The following is a 27,114-nucleotide window of genomic DNA, read 5'->3' as shown; positions in this document are numbered from 1 at the left end:
CTTGACGTTCGAGGCATGTGGGCTGCTGAATTCATATCTGTGCATTGATCGCCGCCTAGTGTTGGGTTCGGATGATTGCACATTGTTGTCCTGGAAGAGTCTTTGAAGTATCACGAGATAGGTGGCTCCTCCCCTGGACTACAGTGCTCATGGGCATCGACTCCATCCTCAGATTGTTTTTTTCCGCCATTGGGTTCGGATGTCTTTGGGTTCCCTCTAGTCGGAATCGATTGAAAACTTTCTTGAGACCAAAAGGTCTTTAGTCTAATACGTCGGTATAGTCTTGCGTTCGGTCTTAGCTTCCAGCTCGGTTCCGAGCCGGATTCTCTACACCCGCGTGCTCTCGGCGCGGAAGGCCCAGTCGACGCTCCAGACCTATCGACCGTCCATCATGGACCGAAGTCCATTCAAGAGATGTCCCGTCTGCAACTCGAAGTATCCCCACATCGACGTCCACCCGGTATGCAAAAAGTGTCTGTTGCCGGACCACGATGAAGCCAAGTGTATGGCATGTTCACGCTTCAGGTCCAAGAAGACGCTTAAGCTTCGACGAGCTGCGCGCCAGGAGGCCCAGCATGCTGCACCGGCGCCCGTGGACATCTTCGATGCAGGGGATGTCGAGGACGAATCTATCCAGGACGTTACTGAGTCGAACCCCGCGTCGGACGTCGACTACGACTATGACGCGGATGCAGAGATGTTCGAGGCCGAAGAAGTCGTCGACGAGGTAGGGGACGACGACGGGGCCCTCGGGGCCATGGAGGATAGCTCGGATGAGGAGCTTCCTCAAACTGACTCTGGGGCCGTGCCAATTCATGAGGCTCAGGTCGAGGGATCGCCTTCGGGCCGTACCCAAGATCTCACTATGGGTTCTAAGGCCCCGCCTTCGGGCTCGGCCACGGACATTGCTGCCGAGCCACTCCCTGGAAAAACGAAACCGAAAGTGAAACCTACGGTCTCGACTCCAGACACTGCGCAGGTGCCACCCTCGAAACCGAAAGTGCGCATCGCTTTGGTCGGCTCCAAGGCCTCGGAGCCCTCGGCGCCGAAGAAGCCGAAAGTGGCTGTCGAGCCGAAGGCTCAGGTCAAGGGCGTCGAGACGAAGTCTGCCGCGCCGAAGACTAAAGTAAAGGTGGTCGAGACGAGCGCGTCGGCGCCGAAGACGTTCGACGCCGGCAAAAGCCTCGGCGACCCGAAGAAGGCTATCGGCGATCCGAAGAAAGCTCTCGGTGACCCGAAAAAACGGCTGGATGAGCCGAAGGCTCTCGCAACTCCGCGTCAGCAGGACAAGGCCAAGGGCACGGCGCCCCGAGACTCGACTCCAGGTGTGGCCTCGAGGGATTCCATTGAAACGGCGCGCCCATCCGCCGCGTTCACCAAGAAGGTGACGGACTCCCTGCAGCGCATCAGAACGGAACAGCGTCGGCCGGTCCGAAGGATCCCCCGCCTACGAAACCGGTGGAGAAACCGCTGAAGGTGTCCACGCCCATCCATTTCACGTTGCCGCCAAAGACGGCGCCGAAGGCTTTCGCTCCTAAGGCAGCAGCCAGCGTGCCCGAGAAGGTCTCCTCGGCGCCGAAGTCGTCAGCGGTGGTCCCCAGCCCACATCCTCGACGACCTTCAGTGGAAGAGCATCAGGAACACTTCATTGATGCCGAAACGGGCAGGCTTTCCCTCCACAAGCAGAAAATCGCCCCTGAACGCCCAATGGAGTCCTACAAGATCCCTCTCAAGAAGAAGAAGGACTCTGCTTTCACTCCCGTTCTGGTGGAACCACTTTCCCCACAGACTCATAATGTTTCGCCCACTTACTCTGATGTGGACGCTGGGGAGGGGGTGTGAGAAGGTGGCCTGATATGCAGTGCTCACTATTCTAGTGATCACTATGTATCAGTCCAACAACCCTTATTGATGATTGGTTGTAAGTCAACCTTATAGACCAGCTATCCTAGTAGCGTGGATACGAGCAGTCTAAGGCTAAAGACTCGAGAGGGCGTGTTAAGCCAGCTGTTATACCACACATATACCCCTTGAACACCAAGTGAAAGGACACCACACAAGTGTTATGAAAATAAACAGTGTATTTATTAGAATCACAACAGCCCTGTACTCTTTATGAGGACAGGGTACTAAGCACAAAACAAAACTCTTACGAAAATACTTAAGTTAGCACGGTATATACAAATGCCCGAGGGGCACGGAAAACCATATACTCTGAAAGTGGAATGCAAAATTACTAGCAGGTAAGTACAGTACTAATAGGCTTTGGAATCGCTAGGACTTGACTATAGAATCGTTAGATTACTTCTAGGAGGCCCAGGGGACTCGGGTGCAGAGTGTGCACTCTCACGCGTGATGCGGGACAAAGTCTATGGTAGCTAGTAAAAGCAAAGTTAGTGTTCTCGGGCGAACCCGACCTGGTAGGAGGAAAACGAAAGTGAATTCTGACCCTTGGATAGTGAGGCTATGCTGGGGCACCGAAATGCCGAAGTTACCTAGCCCAGGGGCTGCAGCTGCATAGGTCTCAAAAGACGTCGGGAATCCTCGTAGACGGACCAGGAGCCTGGAAGAAAGATGCTGGCAGGCGACCAGTGAAGAGAGTTCGAAGTGATCCAAGCCTGGATCTCGAAGATGGATGACACCTGAAAGCAGAGGGGACCAAGTTCGTGACTACTAGCCAGTAGTCAGGTGGCACCAGGAGGGCACCGGATGGTAGTCACCTCTACTAGGTGAGTGGGCGACGCTGGGTTCTGCAGATCTCACGGACCAGGAGGCGTTGTCGGCGACCAGGATGGAGGAGCGAGCTGTCCCACGATGGATGAAGCTGTCGGCGTCGCTGGACCCAGGATTGGGCAACAAAGCCTTGGCTAATTCAAGCCCACGCGGTGGACCTAAAATGGCGTCTTGAGTGGACCAGGAGGGTCCGGGGTGCTCCTCTTTTGGAAGGGAGCAAGGGCCAGTCTGGAGCAACCAGACCAGCAGCAGTGATGTTATCGGGCGTCGTTAAGAAGGCCACAAGCCAGCGGGCTAGTAGCCAAACAACGCGGTGAGCAGCAAAAAGCAGAAGGGCCCCACGCAGATCGTGGAGATGCTGGGAGTCTGGACTTCGGTGCTGGAGCTGCTCAGGGTCGGGGCTTCTCGGACCCCAAAGCACTCACCAGAGGATCCCTCGGCGGTCGTGCTATAAAGAAGTTGTGCAGTCTTGAAGATGGCCGGTCCCTCGAGGTCTCGTCGCACTCACGGTTCTCAGCTTTGCTGTAGAGGTGAGTAGAGGTCAGAGGTGCCAGGGAAGCCGGTTCTCGTCGAGCTGGGCAGTCGGATTCCGGAGGAAGGACTTGCAGCAGACCGCAGTGTTCTTAAGATGGTGCCTGCGGATGCAGGGTGACTACTCCTTAGTCACAAGGGAGAATCTTGAAAAAGAAATCTTGAAGTCCTTTCGTAGAAAGTCGTGTCTTGATTCCAAAGATGATCTAATTTGGAAGGGGGCCCGCTCCTAACTTTAACTAGGAAAAGGGGCTGACCCGGTGACTAGGTCCTGCCTATGGGTGGGACTAGGAGGGGGGTGGTTACACCCCTCTCCCATGCCGGACTTTCCCCAGGCCAGGGGCTGGTGTGCCCCTGGAACTGGTTCTGACCGGCCTATGCGTAGTGAGCACCCGGGTGCCACTCAGCAGTCACCTTCCTGTAAAGCCCTGCCTACCCAGGATACACAAAACCCTGTCTGGGATGGTGCTAGCACCGCCCCGGACAGGAAACCCTTTGTCCAAGCTCTCCTCGCTGGAAGGACTCCCAGCAGCAGGAGGTCAGACTCGTGTCTGTGGTGGCAGCATCCATTTTGTGGAGCTGAGGCTTCAGTTAACTTTAACCGGGGTTCACAGTTACATACATGTTGTGTCCCTCTAGAAGGGTGGAATGCTAACCCCGTCACCAGAATTGGCGAGGGGTTAGTATTCCAATTCGTATGACACCTTACTCGACATGTTTTGATAAAGCAATACCAGAGATAGCATATAACCGCGAGGATTATAATGCACTTAAGAGTATATGGTATGCGTTATCATGGAACAGCTATTAGAACTTGGTTCCGCAAGCTGCAAACGGGCTCAGCTCATGCCAGAGCACCATTTCACACGATTCCATGCACTCTGCCTTCAGGATTGTTAAGGCCTGCCATAGGAGTGACTGATAGGAATCTGTGTGTCCATTTTTAGGGTTAGATATAGGTATACTATATCTACAGCAAAGGGTGATTACACGACTTTGCCCCAGCTGTCATGCAGCCAGTTGTGTCAGATTTAGGAGGCCAGCCAGGGGTGGCATAATACATGCTTCAGCCCCTGGTAGGCCCTGGGTACACCTATGCCCTGAGTTACAGGGTCTGATAAGGTGGCCCAGTACCAATTGGTAAATGCACCTAGGGTACATGTCGTAATTTAGAGAGAGAACAGCCAGGCTGTGGGTCTGATTGGCAGGCCCACAGCCAGAGAAAGTCGTAAACCAGTGAAACAAAAGCAAAAAATCTGGGTGATCATAGGATTGCAGACCCTACTCTCCTACATGACCCCCCCCCCCAAACTTTGGGACAATAAGCTAACCTTGACCAGGTGAGTTCTTGTTCTAAGTGGAAATATCTGGAGAGCCCATCGGCATTGCAATGATCAGTACCAGGTCTATGTTCCACTGTAAAGTCCATCCCCTGTAGGGAAATGGACCACCTAAGCAGTTTGGGGTTTTCACCCTTCATCTGATTTAGCCACAAGAGGGGCTTATGGTCGGTCTGAATCTTGAAGTGAGTACCAAACAAGTATGGCCTCAGCTTCTTCAGGGCCCAAACCACAGCAAAGGCCTCCCTCTCAATAGCTGACCAATTCTTCTCTCTGGGGGTCAGCCTTCTGCTTATAAAAGCAATGGGCTGGTCTTGACCATCAAAATTCAGTTGAGATAGAACAGCTCCCACACCCAACTCAGAAGCATCTGTTTGGACAATGAATGGTCTGGAGTAGTCTGGACTCTTGAGGATAGGTGCTGTGCACATGGCCTGCTTTAGGTCATCGAATGCTTTTTTTGCTGTCCACTGAACCTTTTTTGGCATTTTCTTACTTGTCAGTTCATTTAATGGAGTCACAATTGATCCATAGTTCCTGACAAACTTTCTGTAGTAACCAGTCAGGCCCAAGAAAGCTCGAACCTGAGTCTGGGTGGTTGGAGGAGCCCAGTCCCTGATTGACTGTATTTTGCTCTCCAGTGGTTGAACTTGGCCTCCACCTACAAGGTGGCCCAAGTACACAACCTGTGTCTGCCCTATCTGGCACTTGGTGGCCTTGATAGTGAGACCTGCTGCTTGCAGAGCCTCTAACACTTTCCTCAGGTGGACCAGGTGATCCTCCCAGGTGGAGCTAAAGACAGCAATATCATCAAGATATGCTGCACAGAAGTCATCCAGCCTGTGGTAAAATCGATTACCTATGCATAATTTATAATCAATAATCAATAAGAATAACTCAGAGAAATAAGAGGCAAAATCCGGGATATTGAGGTTAACTCAAAAGGGTTTTATTCCTGTAAAAGGAATTGGGTTATTGGCTCGAGCCAAGGTGGCATAACCATTCCATCACCACACAGGTTCAGGAAGGGGCAGACAGACAACATATTGTTTACAGAAGTACATATATATAGTCAATGCATTACAATGTATGAGCATGTAGTAGGCGTAACAGCTGGAAAAGAAGAGATAAAACATGGAAACGTCATATAATAGGCGTTACAATAGGCGTGCATGAAGGCGTGTACTAGAAACGTCACTTGTCATGAGGTCACAAGTAGGTGGATCCATAGAAGAATCCTGCAATGTCAGCAGAAATATATGGCAGAGATGCGCGCGCAGCAGCTTGACGTAAGTCTGACGTGTAACTGGAGGGCGAAGGGGACTTGACACTTAGCACTACAAGTGTAGACATAAGTCTGGGATGTCAGATCAACCTGATCCCAATATCGTATCTAATATAGTATGTTTTAAGAACTGTAGTGTCTGGAAGGAGGGTCTCTCGGGCAGAGACTACTCTATACTGTCTGCGTGTATATGCGTCTACGTGTCGGCATGCGGGTGAGGGGGCATGGGCCTACCATGGCAACGGAGTCTTATGAATTACTTGCACGGAGACAGAAGAACCGGGCCCTCTGCTCCTGCAGCTGGAAGGATGTTTACTTGAGCTACGAGACAGGAATGTGTTTTCGACGAGTGGAGCAGATAATTCGAAGGTTGAATACAGTCTTGGCAGGCAGAAAGCTGGGCTGGAGCCGCGCAAGGAGTAAGGCAGGGGTGACTGGTACAGAGGTAGCCTGGGCTGAGGCCCTCGGAGTCAAGAAGCAGGAAAAAGGCTCGAAAAAGCTCGATGGCATGATCTGGGCCTACTTCGCCAGAGCTGAAAAACGTGTAAAGTGTACCACAAAAAGACGGTGGCACAGCATACATAGGAACTGAATATACAATCCGTTCATGGCGGATCTGAAAGAGGACATGTTAAAGATGGACGCAAATGTATTTGCGTCTTCATAGCTGGCACAGGAGGGACATTACATGCACTGTAAGCTAGTACATGGAGACGGTGGGGTACTCGCTGGGGAACACTACTCGATCAAAAATTATATTTCCTCATTCCCTCCTTGTTCCCCACGGACCCTTTATGATACGTCAATTCTCATCAATTGATCAATCTGTTCACTTAACATCAATTGCTCTTCTTGCTTCTCGTGTTTTGAATGGGAACTTGGATGTGGAATACATGAAGTGGCACACAGGCCGCAAATCGCCGGTCCACATTGGAGACACAGGCAACAACTGAGTACTACGAGAAAGCCAATACCTAGGAGGGATAGGATCTTCCACCCCCAGGCTGACAGCGTTGTCCAGAACCAACCGGACCAAGTCCAGGTGCCTGGAGTCTGATGTATCAAACTTGCAATTTTATGGAGACGTGTAATAGCTTTGTACACAGTTGGCGCATTATTTGGGATGAAAACACAGCAGCTTGACCCGATGACCTTACAAGCTCCACCCCTATCTGCCAAGATGACGTCAATAACAAGACGATTTTGAAGAACAACAACCCGCATAGCGGACTGCTCCTCCATTAGGTTACCTAGGGCTGAAGTGGTCTCAAGCACCACTGCTTCGAGGGTTATGGTTAATCTACGGATTAGCTTACTATTTGAAACAGTACCTAGGTAGGGGAAGAAACCTTTATTGAAATCTGTGTATTGTTCCCATGTAGTTTCAGTATAATCGACAAGTGGAAGATCTCGTTGATATCGATGCTTAATCAGGTTAGTGTTTCTATGATAGTCAGGAGGGGCTAGGAAAACAGGTGGCAGAAGGAATGCAATGTAACAGGTACCATCCCAATCTAGAGGCAAACGGACATATGCAGTATGGCCGCAAACAAAATAGGAATGACGTAAAGCCCTAAACGTGGATCTACCATGATCACTGAAATCGACCACAGTAGTACATTTACTATGACCTAAGTGTATGGAACCATTCTTGCGAACACATAGTTCACCAGTAACTGGCAATACTGCCATAGCAGGTAGAACAGGAGCAGCTTCAGATTCGACAGATAAAATCATGAATGTAACTGTGTAATTATCTAATCCATATACTTCATTTTCTAGATCAGTTCCAGTACCAACGGGGAGTCCCTCCTTGTCAGGGTAACATACTTTAAGCAAGGCTAAGTTCAGGTTTCCCCAAACCCAGTTACCTTCATAAATAGCAGCAGTAGAAACTAGGGCATTTAGCATCTTAAACCATGCACCACACGTGCCATTGTGAGTGAACGGGTACGGAAAAAGGGGAAGAACTCCCTTGTTTTCTTGGTAGGGAGGGAGTCGACCACATATCCAACAGTTTGTAGCATTGGTAACCTGATGGGAGTGATGTAACATACTAATGAAAGTGTTGTTGCGCAGCGCAAGCCTATAGGATAACTCGTGTGGGGGTAATTCACTAAAAGAATGTTCAGCAGTAGCATTATAAGCAGATTGTGCACGCTTGAATATAGGGTAATATATGTGTAGCAAAACACTAGCAGTAATAACCAGCAAACATAGAAAAAACATAACAAGTAGTGTCACTATACAGCGACTACGCAGTGATTTGCAATATGCGTTCTTTTTATGTTGTCTTTGTCTATCTCTCTCTCTATCTCGATCTAGGGGATACATGTCAGAAACTAATTTAACCGATTCACCTAGGGGAGGACTTAAACAATTAAACTGTCTGACTTGCTAGATCGCAACTTCAGTCTGTAATTTTCTGAAGCAGTTTTCTCAACCAAAGGGAGTTTCGTGTCAGTTTGTGGAGGAGGGCAGGGCTTAGAGTCCAAGTCCGAAGGAAGTCCGTAAAATTTTTTGATGTGGCTGGAATGCAGCCATCCCTTCCTGCCCTCTAGTTTAACAGCTGTCCTCGTCGTAAGCAGGACCAACTTCGGGGATTGCCAGCGGGGCTCCAATGGACTCTTCCGATCAAAATTCCTCACGAAAACGTAGTCACCAGGAACCACCTCATGGGGCTTCGTCTCGGTGTTGTCGGGAAAGGCTGCAGCTACCTGTGAACGACAAGATTGTAGTGCAGACATCAAGGAGGCAAGGTAATCTGTCAGCATAAGACAATCAACATCAGTTATTTTACGTGGAATAGGCGTCCCCCACATATTCGGTGGCCTACCAAAGACCACTTCATACGGGGATAGCCCAGAACGGGAATGGACCACCATCCTCATATAGAAGAGGGCGACCGGCAAGGCAACTATCCAGTCTATACCTTTGTCTCTACAAATCTTGGAAAGTCGGATTTTCAGTGTCTGATTATGGCGCTCCACGAGACCTGCTGCCTCGGGATGCCGAACACAATGGAACTTCCACTGATAACCTAACAGAAGTGTAATATGTTTCACAAGTTCGGATGAGAATGGCTGACCATTATCTGAGTACACGATACGGGGCAAACCATACCGTGGGAAGTATTCACGAACCAGCTGCTTGGCAGTGGTCGGAGCAGTGTAATCAGGAACTGGGTATGCTTCTATCCATCGGGAAAGAGCACATACGACTACGAGGACATACTTGAATCCTCGACAACGTTCCATCTGGATATAATCCATCTGGAGGACTTCAAAAGGGTAATCAGGAGGTTGAAATCCACCTTGTTCTACGGGAATGCTTTTACCTGGATTGAACTGACCACAAATCATGCAAGTACGCACTTTCTGTTTGGCTGCTGCCCGTAAGTTTTTATTTGACCATATGTGTTGTATACTGTCTAGCATTGCCTTCTCTCCAAGGTGTGCGGGACTATGTATTGTGTTAATGATGACTTGTACCATAGAATCGGGGAGAAACCATGTAGATCTTCCCTTCGTCATCCATCCCTGGTCTGTTTGGACCCCTCCTAGTTTAATCCATTCCTTAATTTCATCTGGTGTTGCATGTGACTGTATGTCGATCACATCATGTGCGGGATCCCTAACTGTCATGCAGTATGATGGTACCACTATTTGTGTCTGGTCAGTTACATGAGTTCGGTTCTGAGCAGTTTGCTTTGCTGTTCGGTCTGCCAGGTCGTTACCCTGGGAAATGACATCAGTAACCTTGGTATGTGCCTTGCATTTCATGATAGAGATTGCAGTAGGTTGATGTATTGCATCTAACAGGGCTTGAATGAGGGGACCATGTTGGATGTTGGCACCGTGAGAAGTTAAGTAACCCCTCTCTCGCCAGAGGACTCCAAAGTCGTGAACGACTCCGAATGCATAACGTGAATCAGTATATATGTTGACTCTCTTATTTCTGGCTTGAATACATGCTTGTGTCAGAGCAATAAGCTCTGCTGCTTGGGCTGACAAAGTGTCAATACAATTGGTCTCAATAACTTCAGTATCTGTCGTGACAGCATAGGCTGCCACTAATTCACCTGTCCTTGTTCTCATACATGAACCATCCACATAAAGTGTCAGGTCTGGATCTGGTAACGGAACATCTGTCAAGTCTTGTCTGGGCTTCGTTGTAATAGTGATAACTTCAATGCAATCATGTGCCAATGGATCTACTCCATTTATTGGCAATAACGTGGCTGGATTTAACGTGCTGCAGCGTCTGATTTCGATGTGTGGTTGAAACAATGTCAGTTCGTAACCTGTCAATCTTGCTATGGTCAGGTGTTGGGTCTGAGTTCGATTTAAAAGGACTTCTACAGAATGTGGAACCTGTACTGTCAATGGATGCCCTAACACAATAGCATCACTCTGTCTAATTGCTAAAGCTGTTGCTGCAACTGATTTCAAACATGCCGGAAGGGCCTGGGCTACTGGGTCTAATGTGCTAGAAAAGTAAGCACAAGGCTTATGTGAACCTGCTTGTTCCTGAGTGAGGACTGACAAGGCAGTACCCTCACGTTCTGTGACAAAAAGTGTAAAAGGCTTACTGTAACATGGTGTTGCTAAAACAGGTGCTTGACATAAGGCTTTCTTTAAGTCTTCAAAAGCTTGTGTATGTTCCTGAGTCCAAGGGAGGACAGTCGAAGTCGCTGCCTCCTGTGTCGTTAACTGAATGAGTGGTTTCGCTAGAAATGCATATTGGGGAATCCATTGTCTACAGTATGAGGTGAGGCCTAGAAAGGCCCGCACCTCCTTTTGCGTTCTGGGTGGTGACATGTTTGCGATTAACTGAATGCGATCAGGTGTGAGCTGTCTCCCCACTTTGGACAGCAAGTGACCCAGGTACACAACTTGCTGAACACAGAATTGTAGCTTCGAAGGAGACACTTTGTGTCCCTTGTCGGCCAGGAAGTTCAAAACAATCAGTGATGCATTCTCACATTCGGGTTCGCTTCGAGCGGTGATCAGCAGATCATCGACATATTGAAGCAGGGCAGTGTGAACTGGCATGTGGATACAATCAAGTTGCTTTTTCAATGCTTGACTATAGATGCTGGGGCTTTCTGTGAATCCTTGAGGTGCACGGGCAAATTTGAAAGATCGTCCATTTAAACTGAATCCGAACAAATATTGGCTCTCTGGATCAATAGGGACACTGAAGAAGGCGTTCTTGAGGTCTATTACAGTAAAGAACGTCGCTTCTGAATCAATAGCAGTCAGCAATGAAGAGATATCTGGGACCACAGGGTACTGCGGTACGATACATTTATTCAATTCGCGCAGATCAATAATTAATCGATAAACAGGTGGAGCATTTGGGTCAGTACGTTTAAGAACAGGAATGATAGGAGAATTACACACATTAGAGTCGGTTTCCACAACCACTCCTTGTGCTATTAGCTCGTCAATGATTCTCAGTAAAGCCACTACAGCATCTGGGGGTAACTTGTATTGTCGAATTCGTGGTAATACCACTCCTGCCTTGAGTGTGACTCGATATGGGGTAATGTGCATGCAACCTACATCAGTGGGGCCCTGAGCCCACAAGTGTGCAGGGACGTTCTGTAGCCGGGGATCCATATCTCTCAATACATAATGGCCTTTGAAATCTCGCAAAAACAATCGTACTCCCTCCGGAGAACAGCATATAATAGCTCCTAGAGCCTTCAGTGTTTTTATACCTAACAGGTTTTCTGGACATGATTTCGTGAGCAATAAATCTGTAGTCCGTGTCAGAGGACCTACTGCAAGAGGGAGGGGTTGTGATACTTCATTAATAATGGGTTTTCCTGAAAACCCAAGGGACACGTTCTGTGAGCCTGAGAGGGGTGCCCCTGGTACTTCATTGTGGCTTATCGTGGTTCTGCTTGCCCCTGTGTCAATGAGAAACTTTCTGTCTTTCCCTAATACTTGACTATGTACATAGGGCCCCTTTTGATCTACGGGAACTTCAATGAGAGGCAAGCGGAATTCCCTCTCTAGGCTGTTTCATGTGTATCGCTGATAATCAGGGTAATCGTTCTGCGCATACTGGTACATCTGCTGTGTCGTGGTTTGTGTTGCAGTAACGGGTTGTTGCTGAGGTATCGCTACAGTCTGTGTAGAGGCGGGCATGGGTGCAATATGTTGTATATTCTGGGGTACTTGTTGTGAAGTCTGATCTTGTCTAGGAGGACGCGGTCTCTCTTTAGTTTTACCCGTGGCGATATTGTGTTTCAGAACTGCACAATCGTTTATATAATGACCTGGCTGTTTGCAATAGTTACATACACCCTTCACAGGAACTGACGAATTACTGGGTTGGTTCGCACCCTTTTTCTGACCATCGGCGGGAACTGACTGAGCAACTAACATTTTCATTTTCGTATCCTTCATACGTCTTTGTTCATGTTCTTGTTCTTCTCTAAGTCTATTCTGGTGATACTGTAACATTTGTAACATTTGTGAAGGAGTATTAGCTTGCCATGTACTTTCTACTTTCAGTACTCTATTCTTGACCTGGGGCAAAGAATTCTCGACTAATTTCGTAACAAAAAGATGTGGATATGACTCGCTACTTGCTTTCAGACCGCTATTTATACCAAAACATTTCTCAAATCGTGTATAAAAATCGCTAGTATCTTCATCAGGTTTCTGTTTGCATGCTGAAATAGCACCCCAATCTTCCTTTTTCGTACTCAATAAACGTGGCAACACTTGTACCAATAAACCTGGTAACGCTTTAACTTTGTCTCCAAGCCCTAGGCCTGGCACTCGGGTATTCTCTTCATCTTGTAATGCAGCCCAATCAATCTTTGCGTCTCCCACCTCCCACTCTTTTTCCTTGAGTTTCTCGTATATGCCTGGAGGTAGTAATACTTTCAGTATTTTCATAAGGTCGGGATAAGTATAATCACCCATTAACAACATATCCTTTATTTCGCGGTGAAAACCTGCAGGGTCTTTATCGTGACTGGGTACTAATTTCTTCATTTCCAACAATTCAATTTTAGTTACAGGTGTATACACGAATACGCGTCTAAGCGTGTGGTCTGCATTCTGTACGGGGTGCACTTCTCGCAACGGATTCTGTCTATCCATATAATACATGGTTTTTCGTTCCATAACGGGTGCTGAATTGATCTGCGGACATAGGAATGTACTATACTTGTGACGGTGTTCTAGTATTGCTTTAATTAGATCAGTACTTAGACCTTTCCATCTGTTCGTGACCAGTTCTATTAGTATGTCAGGCAGAGGACCTGGATCAGAACGTTGGCTTTTATACAATAAGAGCAGATGTTGTATCATGTACATACCAGCTAAGCGCTGTTCACTTGGTGTCAAGTTCAAGAACGTATGTGCTAACGCATCATCACCATATTTCTCAGAGCTGTCAGCCCATTGCACGGCTGACCTGGCTAATTCTTGTTCATCCATAGAATCGAGTACATGGTACCCCATTCGCTCTTGAAGTATTCTGTCAGTGGCTTGGAATAAGTGTTCAGGAGTTCTAGGATTACACATGGCTTCCTGAAGTATCCTTTTACTTTCCGGGCGCACTGGGCGCATCGAATTATTAAATGGTCTTCCTTTACCTACATACGCTATCATTTCTCTAGCTGGCAACTGTATTTGTTCTAGTGTCTCGGCTTCCTCCTCTGGCTCCTCCTCTGTGGATTCATGTTTGTCGGAATCAACTTCCGGTACGGGCTGTCTTCTCTCGTGCATCTTATTAATTGCAGTTCTGATTCTTCGGTACATGTTATCTATACAGGCCTCTTTGTCATGCTGTCCATCTGCTATATTCTGACCCCATCTATGGAGTGCTTTTACATCTTCCGGGTTCATACCCGGCCTATCTACTTCTCTAATGAAGCAGTTTATAAGAAACCGCAATAACTTGGCTTTAGTATCCACTTTCTGATAGGCCATGGCCTCTTTGATACTGTCAGGCCCTACTCCTGTCTGAACAAACTTATATATTCGATCCAAGTGATCTGTCATTTCAGGTAGTGTCATTAGGAAGTTCGTGACTCGTCGTAAACGGACTGATGCGAGTAACATTCTCTCGTCACTCTTTCTACCAGGTACAGGATCATATCTGCAGTCTGCAAGGCGATCTCCAAGAATTGTAATATCTGTTCTAGGTGTACGCTGTTGCGCTATTTCTCTAAAACTCAAGCGATGGAGTTGTGGCGGAGTCTGGTAACCTATCCCTCCGGACGCGCCTCCGGAGGCGCCGGCTCCGAAAGGGTTAGTCGGGTTCGTGTCAAGGGAAGTAGGGGGTGGAGGAAGATCAGGAGGAATCCGGGGAGGAGTAGCTTGTCGGGGAGGAAGAGCATAAGGATCCAGACCGTTAGGCGCAGGCACTGGCACTGGCACTGGCAATGCGGTATTAACATATGTGGGAGCTACATCGTCTAAATAAGAAGAAAGGAAAATGTCCTTTGCTGTCTTCTGGTGTGTTTTAGTCGGGAGCAATGGGGGTGGTAGGTCCTTCGGTACTTCTGGAGAGGCCTTTGGCAGGCCTTTTGACAGGATGGGGAACATGCCATTCATAAGTGTATTTCGCTGTCTGTCTACTTGTTCTAATTTTACTCTGATACCTTCCTCAACTAATGCGTCTTCTCGGGCCTTGTCAGGCTCCTCCTTACTCTTTTCTTCTAGTCTGTGTGCTTTTTCTGTGCGTCTATGCGATTCTTTACGCCATAACTCGATGGCATCCTTCTGTGACTGTCTGGCTTTCTTTTTCCATAATGCTTCTTCTACTCTCATGATGCAATCCGCATCCCATGTCCCAGCAGCGGGCCATCTCTGATTCTCTGACAGTTCTTTAGTATAATCCACCCATAAGTCAAGAAACAAAACGGCATCTAGGCCGTGCTTATGGTACATAAAGTACCCTGGAGTGTCCCTAGGTGGAACGGGAACGGCTTCTTCTAAAACCCCTTTACGGGTTTTTATTTGTCTTAGTTTGGAAAACAACGGCATTCTGAAATCTGGCTACTTGGTTCTTACTTAGACATGAACACACCATACATAAAACACGTTTAAGCACAATAATGAAGATCGAACATTCACTCATACCACAACATTTGAATGACACATTAAAACATTTCAAGAACGAACCACATTAATTGATTACAATGACATGTAACAGGATGTACCGCTAAACGGCACAGATACACCTTGTGCGGGTGCAAACTAGATATACTGCTTATACAGTACAGATACACTGCTAAACAGTGCAGAACAGGCTCGTGTACCCGAACCCGTCTTGACCGGCACAAACTAATGCGCACGTCAGGATGCGTCCCTAGCAACGGTACTCACCAGGAAGCACGGAAACAGAAGGCCTCGGAAACCCTGGACTGGACTCGGCACGGACTGGATTCGGACTCGACGCAGATACTTCGGAACTTCGGAACCTGGCGGGCCTCGGTATACCACGGATCTTGCTCTCTCAGCTAGGCTCAGGTCGGGATCCTCCGCACTCCTCACCGCCTCGTCTGGGTGTCGATCGCAGCCTCAGTCACCTCCGTTGGCCTGAGGGAGATACAGGAAATCCTGCGGGTACGCGTAGTTGTCCGTCCGGCTGTGGCAGGGGGCTAGGCCTGCAACGCACCTCCGGCGCGTGGGGTGGGGGAGGGGTCCCTATTCGGGCGCCAGAACTGTGGTAAAATCGATTACCTATGCATAATTTATAATCAATAATCAATAAGAATAACTCAGAGAAATAAGAGGCAAAATCCGGGATATTGAGGTTAACTCAAAAGGGTTTTATTCCTGTAAAAGGAATTGGGTTATTGGCTCGAGCCAAGGTGGCATAACCATTCCATCACCACACAGGTTCAGGAAGGGGCAGACAGACAACATATTGTTTACAGAAGTACATATATATAGTCAATGCATTACAATGTATGAGCATGTAGTAGGCGTAACAGCTGGAAAAGAAGAGATAAAACATGGAAACGTCATATAATAGGCGTTACAATAGGCGTGCATGAAGGCGTGTACTAGAAACGTCACTTGTCATGAGGTCACAAGTAGGTGGATCCATAGAAGAATCCTGCAATGTCAGCAGAAATATATGGCAGAGATGCGCGCGCAGCAGCTTGACGTAAGTCTGACGTGTAACTGGAGGGCGAAGGGGACTTGACACTTAGCACTACAAGTGTAGACATAAGTCTGGGATGTCAGATCAACCTGATCCCAATATCGTATCTAATATAGTATGTTTTAAGAACTGTAGTGTCTGGAAGGAGGGTCTCTCGGGCAGAGACTACTCTATACTGTCTGCGTGTATATGCGTCTACGTGTCGGCATGCGGGTGAGGGGGCATGGGCCTACCATGGCAACGGAGTCTTATGAATTACTTGCACGGAGACAGAAGAACCGGGCCCTCTGCTCCTGCAGCTGGAAGGATGTTTACTTGAGCTACGAGACAGGAATGTGTTTTCGAGGAGTGGAGCAGATAATTCGAAGGTTGAATACAGTCTTGGCAGGCAGAAAGCTGGGCTGGAGCCGCGCAAGGAGTAAGGCAGGGGTGACTGGTACAGAGGTAGCCTGGGCTGAGGCCCTCGGAGTCAAGAAGCAGGAAAAAGGCTCGAAAAAGCTCGATGGCATGATCTGGGCCTACTTCGCCAGAGCTGAAAAACGTGTAAAGTGTACCACAAAAAGACGGTGGCACAGCATACATAGGAACTGAATATACAATCCGTTCATGGCGGATCTGAAAGAGGACATGTTAAAGATGGACGCAAATGTATTTGCGTCTTCATAGCTGGCACAGGAGGGACATTACATGCACTGTAAGCTAGTACATGGAGACGGTGGGGTACTCGCTGGGGAACACTACTCGATCAAAAATTATATTTCCTCAAGCCCAGTGAGAACATGATTCACCAACCTTTGGAAGGTGGCAGGTGCATTTGTCAGACCAAAGGGCATTACCACAAACTGATAATGCCCACCAGGGGTTGAAAATGCTGTCTTGGGCTTGGCATCCTCAGCTAACCTGATTTGCCAATACCCAGCTGTCAGGTCAAATGTACTTAAGTAGTTGGCAGAAGCCAATCTGTCTATAAGTTCATCTGCCCTTGGTATTGGGTGGGCATCAGTCTTAGTGACTGCATTGAGACCCCTGTAGTCTACGCAGAACCTCATCTCTTTCTTACCACCCTGGGTGTGAGGTTTTGGCACTAGAACTACTGGACTAGCCCAAGGGCTATCTGAGGGTTCAATGACTCCCAACTCCAACATTTTCTGCACTTCAGTTTTGATGCAGTCTCTAACATGATCAGGCTGCCTGTAGATTTTACTCTTGACTGGCAAGCTGTCACCAGTGTCAACCTCATGGGTACACCAATTGGTCTGACTGGGTGTCAGAGAGAACATATGTCTGAAAGACTGAAGAACCTGTTTACAGTCTTTCTGTTGATGCTCAGAGAGGCTGCCACAAAAGACAACACCATCTACTGACCCATCATCAGGATTCTGAGTGAGCAGGTCTGGGAGAGGGTCACTCTCTTCCTCCTGTCCCTCATCTATGGCCATGAGCAAGCTCATGTCCTTCCTGTCGACATATGCTTTGAGCCTGTTGACATGGAGCACCCTGTGGGGGCTCCTGGGAGTTCCAAGGTCCACCAGGTAGGTGACCTCTCCCTTTTGCTCAAGAATTGTGTGGGGCCCAGACCATTTGTCTTTGAGTGCTGCTGGGGCCACTGGCTCCAGCACCCACACCTTCTGTCCAGGCTGATAAACAGTCAGGACAGCCTTTTGGTCATGCCAAGCTTTTTGGAGTTCTTGACTGGCCTTAAGGTTTTCAGATGCCTTTTCCATATACTCAGCCATCCTGGAGCGGAGACCAAGTACATAGTCCACTATCCTGGTTGCAGGCTTTTTGAGAGGTCTCTCCCATCCTTCCTTCACCAAGCACAGGGGTCCTCTTACAGGATGCCCATACAAAAGTTCAAAAGGGCTGAAGCCAACCCCCTTCTGTGGGACCTCTCTGTAAGCAAACAGAAGGCAGGGAATCAGGACATCCCATCTACGCCTGAGCTTTTCAGGTAGTCCATGAATCATCCCTTTTAGGGTCCTGTTGAACCTTTCAACAAGCCCATTGCACTGTGGGTGATAGGGTGTGGTGAACTTGTAGATGACACCACATTCCTTCCACATAGCAGTTAAGTAGCTTGAGATGAAGTTTGCACCTCTGTCAGAGACAACCTCCTTAGGGAAGCCCACTCTGGAGAACACTCCAACTAGGGCCCTTGCCACTACAGGTGCTGTAGTGGTCCTAAGTGGAATAGCTTCAGGATACCTGGTGGCATGATCCACTACCACCAGTATAAACTTGTGCCCTGATGCTGTCTGGGGTTCCATTGGACCAACAATGTCAATCCCCACTCTTTCAAAGGGCACCCCCACCACAGGCATTGGTATAAGGGGGGCCTTTGTTGTGCCACCTGACTTACCACTGGCTTGGCAAGTGACACAGGAGCGACAAAACTCCTTGGTATCCTCATTCATGTGAGGCTAGTGAAAGTGTGAGACAAGCCTGTCCTAAGTCTTTGTCTGGCCTAAGTGACCTGCTAAGGGAATCTCATGGGCCAAGGTAAGGAGGAACCCTCTCTGAGACAAGGGGATAACCAGCTTCCTGGTCATGCCAGGCTTGGGGTCTCTTGCCTCAGTGTACAGGAGTCCATCTTCCCAGTATACCTTGTGGGTACCTGTGGCGTTCCCAGCAGCCTCAGCAGCAGCCTGCTGTCTGAGGGGTTCAAGGGAAGGGCAGTCTAACTGGTCCTTCCCCAGGTCTTCCCTTGAGGGGCCACCTGAACCCAGAAATTCAACTTGATCAAGTTCGAACTCTTTAGGCTCAGTTTCCCTCAATTGCTGTAGGTCAGCCTCCTCTGAGACTTGATCCACAACCTGGGGCAAGGGGGAAGGCAATGCCTTAACCCTACTGCTCTTCTTCTTGGAAGGTGTCTGGTCCATTGTTCCAGGATCCAGCACCTGTTCAGTGGGGCATCTTCTGGCCTGTGACCTAGTCACAGCAAGCACATGTGCTGGCAAGCCTAACATCTCCATGTGAGTCCTGTGCTCCACTTCTGTCCACTGTGATGACTCCAAATCATTGCCCAACAAACAATCCACTGGGAGGTCTGAACTAACTACAACCTTCTTTTGGCCAGTTACCCCTCCCCAGGAGAAAGCTACAATTGCCATACCTTGACTGGTAGTGACATTGCTTGCATTGGTCACCAGGAAATCTGTACCTGGCATGATCTGTCCAGGGTCCACAAAGTTAGGTGTCACCATGGTGACACTGGCACAAGTGTCCCTATAGGCCTGAGCCATTTTTCCATTAATAAAAAGTGTCTGTCTGTATTTGCTTAAAGTATTGGGACTGACATCAGGGGATATATCCACATCCCCTGTACAGACAAGGACAGCCTGAGTGAGCGTGCCAACTAAGTTGTCATACCCCTCAGAACCCAGGGTTAACCCAACTAAACCCTTGGGAGGTGCACTACCACTGCTGACTGTACTAGGGGGCACAGGTGCCTTAGGGGCTGCAGTGGCAGGAGTCTGCCCTCCTCCTTTCTTGGTGCACTCACTAAACCAGTGAGTTTTACTTTTACAGTATTGGCACCACCTTTTAGATTGGCCTTCTTGATTCTTCTTTTTCTGGGAAGCCTGACCCCCACCCTCTTTGGGTTGTTGGGGACCTGTTGAAGACTTCTGGTCATTTTCACCTTTAGAATCTTTACCCTTCTGGTCTGCTTTCTTCTGACCACCCTGGTTCTGGCCCTGGTTTTGCTTAACTCTTGTTCTGACCCATCTGTCTGCCTTCTTTCCCAATTCTTGGGGAGAGGTCAGATCTGAGTCAACAAGATGCTGATGCAACAACTGGTTCTGACAATTGTTTAAAATTTGTTCTCTCATGATCAAATTGTACAATCCTGTATAATCAGTAACCTTACTGCCCAGCAACCAGTCCTCCAAATCCTTAGTGGCACAATCTACAAAGTCAGACCAATCCTGAGACTGAGTTTTCTGGGTATCCCTGAACAGCACCCTGTACTGCTCAGTGGTTAGGCCAAACCCATCAATCAGTGTGTTCTTCAGGACTTGGTAATTGTTAGCATCCTCAGCCCTTGTGGTGAGGAGCTTATCTCTACCTTTACCTTCAAAGGAGAGCCACAAGATAGCTGCCCACTGACTTTGGGGAACACCCTGCACAGTGCAGGCCCTCTCCAAAGCAGTAATCCATTTGTGGATGTCGTCCCCTTGTTTAAAGGGGGGCACTATCTTACTTAGGTGTCTTGTATCAAAACTCCTGTCCCTATTGCTAGGTATAATGCTGCCACCTGTGGGTTTTGACCCACTCGATTCTTGCTCTCTAGCAAAGGCAAGTCTTTCTTTGGCCAGGGCAAGTTCTTCCCTTTCAATCCTCAGATTGACTTCCCTTTCCTTGGCTTCATATACTCTCCTCTGAGGGGAGGTCATCCTCCTCAGAGCAGAGGCCTGAGAGCCATTGGTTTGTATGGATCTGTTAGAGCCTCTTGATAGAGACCTAACTCGTCCACTCCCAATGTTAAGCTGGCCTGAGAGGGGTCCCAGGGGTCTCCTAGTACCATTCTCATGCCTGCTTAAGTTGTCCCTAGTTAGCTGGCTACCTATTTCTGGACCTTTGTCTGCCTCATCATCAGATGGCTCCAGATCCTCATCCTCCTCTTCACCTTCTGCAGAGAGGTGGATAAGGTCTGGGTCACCTGAGGTTCCCTCTAGGGGAGGCATGTTCCCATCTGGATTAGAAGGGTCTGGGTCTCCTCTCTGCCCTCTCTGCCCTCCTGGCATCATAAGTCTCTAAGAGACCAATCAGAAAGGGAATTGTGGGGTTAGACCCCTGTTTTAGTTTCCTGGAGGTACACACTTGTCTCATCTCCTGGAAGCTAAGAGCAGCATATCTGGAAGTAGTGACCTGTGGAGGGTCCACTGACACAAGGGGAGACTCAGAGTTTCCTCCTTTGTCTGACATGCTGATTCTAGTGTGGTGTAAGTGATGCACCTACCTACACTATATGTTTGCCTACTGATCCCTTGCTAAGAGTTGTAGCCAAGGTGTGCTAAGCCTTGAGGAGCTACAACAGCTGGTTCAGTAGAACTCAGAGTATTCTAAGCTAAGTTATATGTACCTGAAGTACTTATGTGATCTTTTACAAGATATTCTTAGGATACGTGTGGTAAAACAACAGCAAGCTCAAATCCCAACCGCTGCTCACCAATGTGAGAAGGTGGCCTGATATGCAGTGCTCACTATTCTAGTGATCACTATGTATCAGTCCAACAACCCTTATTGATGATTGGTTGTAAGTCAACCTTATAGACCAGCTATCGTAGTAGCGTGGATACGAGCAGTCTAAGGCTAAAGACTCGAGAGGGCGTGTTAAGCTAGCTGTTATACCACACATATACCCCTTGAACACCAAGTGAAAGGACACCACACAAGTGTTATGAAAATAAACAGTGTATTTATTAGAATCACAACAGCCCTGTACTCTTTATGAGGACAGGGTACTAAGCACAAAACAAAACTCTTACGAAACTACTTAAGTTAGCACGGTATATACAAATGCCCGAGGGGCACGGAAAACCATATACTCTGAAAGTGGAATGCAAAATTACTAGCAGGTAAGTACAGTACTAAAAGGCTTTGGAATCGCTAGGACTTGACTATAGAATCGTTAGATTCCTTCTAGGAGGCCCAGGGGACTCGGGTGCAGAGTGTGCACTCTCACACGTGATGCGGGACAAAGTCTATCGTAGCTAGTAAAAGCAAAGTTAGTGTTCTCTGGCGAACCCGACCTGGTAGGAGGAAAACAAAAGTGGATTCTGACCCTTGGATAGTGAGGCTATGCTGGGGCACCGAAATGCCGAAGTTACCTAGCCCAGGGGCTGCAGCTGCATAGGTCTCAAAAGACGTCGGGAATCCTCGTAGACGGACCAGGAGCCTGGAAGAAAGATGCTGGCAGACGACCGGTATAGAGAGTTCGAAGTGATCCAAGCCTGGATCTCGAAGATGGATGACACCTGAAAGCAGAGGGGACCAAGTTCGTGACTACTAGCCAGTAGTCAGGTGGCACCAGGAGGGCCCGGATGGTAGTCACCTCGACTAGGTGAGTGGGCGACGCTGGGCTCTGCAGATCTCACAGACCAGGAGGCGTTGTCGGCGACCAGGATGGAGGAGCGAGCTGTCCCACGATGGATGAAGCTGTCGGCGTCGCTGGACCCAGGATTGGGCAACAAAGCTTTGGCTAATTCAAGCCCACGTGGTGGACCTAAAATGGCGTCTTGAGTGGACCAGGAGGGTCTGGGGTGCTCCTCTTTTGGAAGGGAGCAAGGGCCAGTCTGGAGCAACCAGACCAGCAGCAGTGAGGTCGTCGGGCGTCGTTAAGAAGGCCACAAGCCAGCGGGCTAGTAGCCAAACAACGAGGTGAGCAGCAAAAAGCAGAAGGGCCCCACGCAGATCGTAGAGATGCTGGGAGGCTGGACTTCGGTGCTGGAGCTGCTCAGGGTCTGGGCTTCTCGGACCCCAAAGCACTCACCAGAGGATCCCTCAGCGGTCGTGCTGTAAAGCAGTCTTGAAGATGGCCGGTCCCTCGAGGTCTCGTAACACTCACGGTTCTCAGCTGTGCTGTAGAGGTGAGTAGAGGTCAGAGGTGCCAGGGAAGCCGGTTCTCGTCGAGCTGGGCAGTCGGATTCCGGAGGAAGGACTTTTAGCAGACCGCAGTGTTCTTAAGATGGTGCCTGCGGATGCAGGGTGACTACTCCTTAGTCACAATGGAGAATCTTGAAGAAGAAATCTTGAAGTCCTTTCGTAGAAAGTCGTGTCTTGATTCCAAAGATGATCTAATTTGGAAGGGGGCCCGCTCCTAACTTTAACTAGGAAAAGGGGCTGACCCGGTGACTAGGTCCTGCCTATGGGTGGGACTAGGAGGGGGGTGGTTACACCCCTCTCCCATGCCGGACTTTCCCCAGGCCAGGGGCTGGTGTGCCCCTGGAACTGGTTCTGACCGGCCTATGCGTAGTGAGCACCGGGGTGCCACTCAGCAGTCACCTTCCTGTAAAGCCCTGCCTACCCAGGATACACAAAACCCTGTCTGGGATGGTGCTAGCACCGCCCCAGACAGGAAACCCTTTGTCCAAGCTCTCCTCGCTGGAAGGACTCCCAGCAGCAGGAGGTCAGACTCGTGTCTGTGGTGGCAGCATCCATTTTGTGGAGCTGAGGCTTCAGTTAACTTTTACCGGGGTTCACAGTTACATACATGTTGTGTCCCTCTAGAAGGGTGGAATGCTAACCCCGTCGCCAGAATTGGCGAGGGGTTAGTATTCCAATTCGTATGACACCTTACTCGACATGTTTTGATAAAGCAATACCAGAGATAGCATGTAACCGCGAGGATTATAATGCACTTAAGAGTATATGGATGCGTTATCATGGAACAGCTATTAGGACTTGGTTCCGCAAGCTGCAAACGGGCTCAGCTCATGCCAGAGCACCATTTCACACGATTCCATGCACTCTGCCTTCAGGATTGTTAAGGCCTGCCATAGGAGTGACTGATAGGAATCTGTGTGTCCATTTTTAGGGTTAGATATAGGTATACTATATCTACAGCAAAGGGTGATTACACGACTTTGCCCCAGCTGTCATGCAGCCAGTTGTGTCAGATTTAGGAGGCCAGCCAGGGGTGGCATAATACATGCTTCAGCCACTGGTAGGCCCTGGGTACACCTATGCCCTGAGTTACAGGGTCTGATAAGGTGGCCCAGTACCAATTGGTAAATGCACCTAGGGTACATGTCGTAATTTAGAGAGAGAACAGCCAGGCTGTGGGTCTGATTGGCAGGCCCACAGCCAGAGAAAGTCGTAAACCAGTGAAACAAAAGCAAAAAATCTGGGTGATCATAGGATTGCAGACCCTACTCTCCTACAGGGGGATGATGATGAGGATGAGTACAGTTATCCTGTCTATACAGACCCTGAGGATACCAACGAACCCTGGGCCGCTGGTGGTGACCCAGGGGACCCTCCATCAGGACAAGACCCTCAACTGTTTTCTGCAAAAACGTCCCCTCCAGAAGACTCTGCAGCCTTCAATGCCCTCATTGAACGGGCAGCAAACAATCACAACGTCCAGCTCCATGCTGACCCTGTGGATGTCGACTTCCTTTTTGATACCTTCTCAGTCTCAGAAAAAACTGTTAAGACTCTGCCTATGCTGAAAGGTGTTTTAAAGCATGCTGCTGAGATCTTTAAAGAACCTACCAGGGCGAGGGTGATAAACCCTAGGATTGACAAAAAGTACAAGTCAGCACCTACTGATCCTACCTACATCAAAGGACAGTTGCCTCTGGACTCCCTTGTTGTCTCGAATGCCCGGAAGAGGGCTAATTCTCAGACTACGGGTGATGCTCCTCCCCCAGACAAAGAATCCAAGGTCTTTGAGGCCTCGGGAAGAGGGTAGCAGCACAGGCAGCCAACATCTGGCCCATCTCTAACACACAAGCGCTTCTGGCGCGCTATGACAGGGCACACTACGACACACTGGAGACCCTGTTGCAGCACCTGCCTGATCAATACAAGGAGGGGGCTGAGATGCTGATTCAGGAAGGGAAGCTGATCTCTAACGCTTCAATTAAGTGCGCTCTGGACGCGGCTGATACCGCCACCAAGGCTATAAACACTAGTGTTATGCTGCGGCGACATGCCTGGCTGAGAATCTCTGGATTTAAGCCAGAGATCCAAACCACCATCCTTAACCAAACAGTCAACCCAGACCACCTGTTTGGCCCGGAGGTTGACACCACCCTAGAGAAAATTAAAAAAGACACGGAGACTGCGAAATCCATGGGTGCCTTACAGTCCCAGCAGTTTCGGGGTGGGTCTTTTCGTCGCTGAAACACCAGAGGCGTTTCGAGGGGCCAGCTCTCCCAGTCCACACAGTACTACAAGGGCAACACTCAGTCCACATACACCAACAAGAGTCAAGGTGGATATCGTGGCAACAGTGCCAAGGGCAGAGGTCGTGGAAACAACAGCTCCAGATCCTCTGCCACCAGCAAACAGTGACGCCTTGTTACTGCCCCCCGACCACACAACAACAATCGGGGGGAGACTCCAGCAGTTCCTACCGGTCTGGAAGTCCATCACCGCAGACAGGTGGGTCAGGAAACTTATTCAATACGGTTATTGTCTGGAGTTAACATCCACTCCACCCAACATGCCCCCAAGAAATCGTCCTATGTCGGCCGAGCATTTGCACTTATTGCAGCAGGAAGTCACCGCTATGCTGCAAAAAGGAGCAATAGAACTCGTGCCTATGCAAGAAAGAGGCACAGGTGTCTACTCCCTGTACTTCTTGATACCAAAGAAGGACGGGTCCCTCCGGCCCATCCTGGACCTCAGGCCACTCAACCATTACATCCTGTCGGAAAACTTCCATATGCTGATGGGGATTTTCTCGCAACTTTAGACCTAAAGGATGCGTACTTTCACATTCCACTGCACCCTTCACACAGGAAATACCTCAGTTTCACCATCCAAAACCAGCACTACCAGTTCAAGGTTTTGCCTTTCGGTGTCACCACGGCACCCAGGGTGTTCACGAAGTGCCTGGCGACAGTGGCGGCGCATCTCAGGAGACGGAACATTCACGTCTATCCTTATCTGGACGACTGGCTCATCCAGGCAAAGTCAGCCCAGCAATGTGCCGCCCACATGTCCCACACCATTCACCTCCTGCACGATCTGGGATTCTCACTGAATTACCCAAAATCCCACCTCCAGCCCGCCCACGTACGGCAGTATCTGGGTGCGACTATAAATACTCTGGCGGCCACAGCACAGCCGAATTCAGTGAGAGTCAGCAGCATTCAATCGCTGATACAAAAATTCAGACCTCAACACTCGCTTCCAGCAAGAGTGTTCATGCAGTTGATAGGCATGATGGCCTCCTGCATTTCCATAGTCCCGCACGCGAGACTACATATGCGCCCGCTTCAGGAGTGCTCAGCACTTCAGTGGACACAGGCTCAAGGGCAGTTAAAAGACCTAGTGTTGGTGAGCGGTGGGGCATACAACTCTCTGCATTGGTGGAATCCACGAAACCTTTGCAATGGCCGACCGTTCCAAGAGCCTGTGCCGCAGATCATCCTGACAACGGACGCCTCTCTCCAGGGATGGGAGCTCATGTACTCCATTACACAGTGCAGGGACTTTGGACGCAACAGCAACGAAAGATGCACATCAATGTTCTCGAACTGATGGCAATCTTCATGGCACTCAAAGCCTTCAAAGTACATCTGTGCAACAAGGTCGTGTTGATCCGGACGGACAACATGACAGCCATGTACTACATTCAAAAGCAGGGAGGAACACACTCTCAGCAGCTGTCTCATCTGGCTCAGAGCATGTGGAAGTGGGCCATTCAGAGGAACATCTTCCTCATGGCGGAACACCTCCCGGGCAAGGACAATCGGATGGCGGACCTGCTCAGCAGGCGCAGCCACCAGATGCACGAGTGGGAGATACATCCATCAGTACTCCAACCGTACTTCCAAAGGTGGGGTCATCCAGAGATAGACCTGTTCGCCACGAGGGAGAACGCAAAATGCCAAAGCTTCGCCGCCAGGTTCCCACACCCACAGTCGCAGGGCAATGCGATATGGATGAAGTGGTCAGGCAAATTTGCGTACGCTTTTCTCCCAGCACCAATGATACCGCTGGTGGCACGCAAACTCAGGCAGCACTCGATGACTCTCATCCTGGTTGCTCCAACGTGGGCTCGCCAACCATGGTACACCACGTTTCTAGAACTGTCCGTGGTACCGCATCAGAGGCTACGTCTCACACCCAGCCTTCTGACGCAGAGCCATGGCGACATTCAGCATCCAGATCCGCAACAGCTCAACCTGGCGATCTGGCTCCTGAAGTCCTAGAGTTTGGCTACCTGCACTTGCCTTCTGACTGCATGGACATCATTCGGGAGGCAAGGAAGCCCACCACCAGAGCATGCTATGCAGCAAAATGGAAGCGGTTTGTCATTTATTGTGCAGACCACAACATTAACCCGCTAGATGCGTCTATTCAGAATATCATCTGTTACCTTTTCCATCTGTACAAATGTAATCT

At 49.1% G+C, this 27,114-nt stretch overlaps 2 protein-coding genes across 2 annotated transcripts in view; both read left to right on the top strand.

Annotated features, from left to right (window-relative positions):
• The window catches only part of ICE2 (interactor of little elongation complex ELL subunit 2), an 823,034-nt gene that overhangs the window by 130,519 nt on the left and 665,401 nt on the right, over positions 1-27,114 (top strand). The gene's annotated exons all lie outside the window — the stretch shown is intronic.
• Positions 245-24,796, top strand: LOC147730921 (uncharacterized). The gene is made up of 2 exons (XM_086955806.1): positions 245-1,836; positions 23,918-24,796. The coding sequence occupies exon 1, from the start codon at positions 392-394 to the stop codon at positions 1,472-1,474; it is 1,083 nt and encodes a 360-aa protein (XP_086811932.1). The 5' UTR covers positions 245-391; the 3' UTR covers positions 1,475-1,836; positions 23,918-24,796.

Source organism: Lissotriton vulgaris, chromosome 2_1 (assembly GCF_964263255.1).
Source record: "Lissotriton vulgaris chromosome 2_1, aLisVul1.2, whole genome shotgun sequence".
Taxonomy (NCBI): Eukaryota; Metazoa; Chordata; class Amphibia; order Caudata; family Salamandridae; genus Lissotriton; species Lissotriton vulgaris.
The sequence above is the reverse complement of the archived record's forward strand: the minus strand, read 5'-3'. Positions and strand labels throughout refer to the sequence as shown.

Excerpts from the sequence above, each read along its gene's own strand:
- LOC147730921 (XM_086955806.1), top strand. The coding sequence starts at position 392 with ATGGACCGAAGTCCATTCAAGAGATGTCCCGTCTGCAACTCGAAGTAT.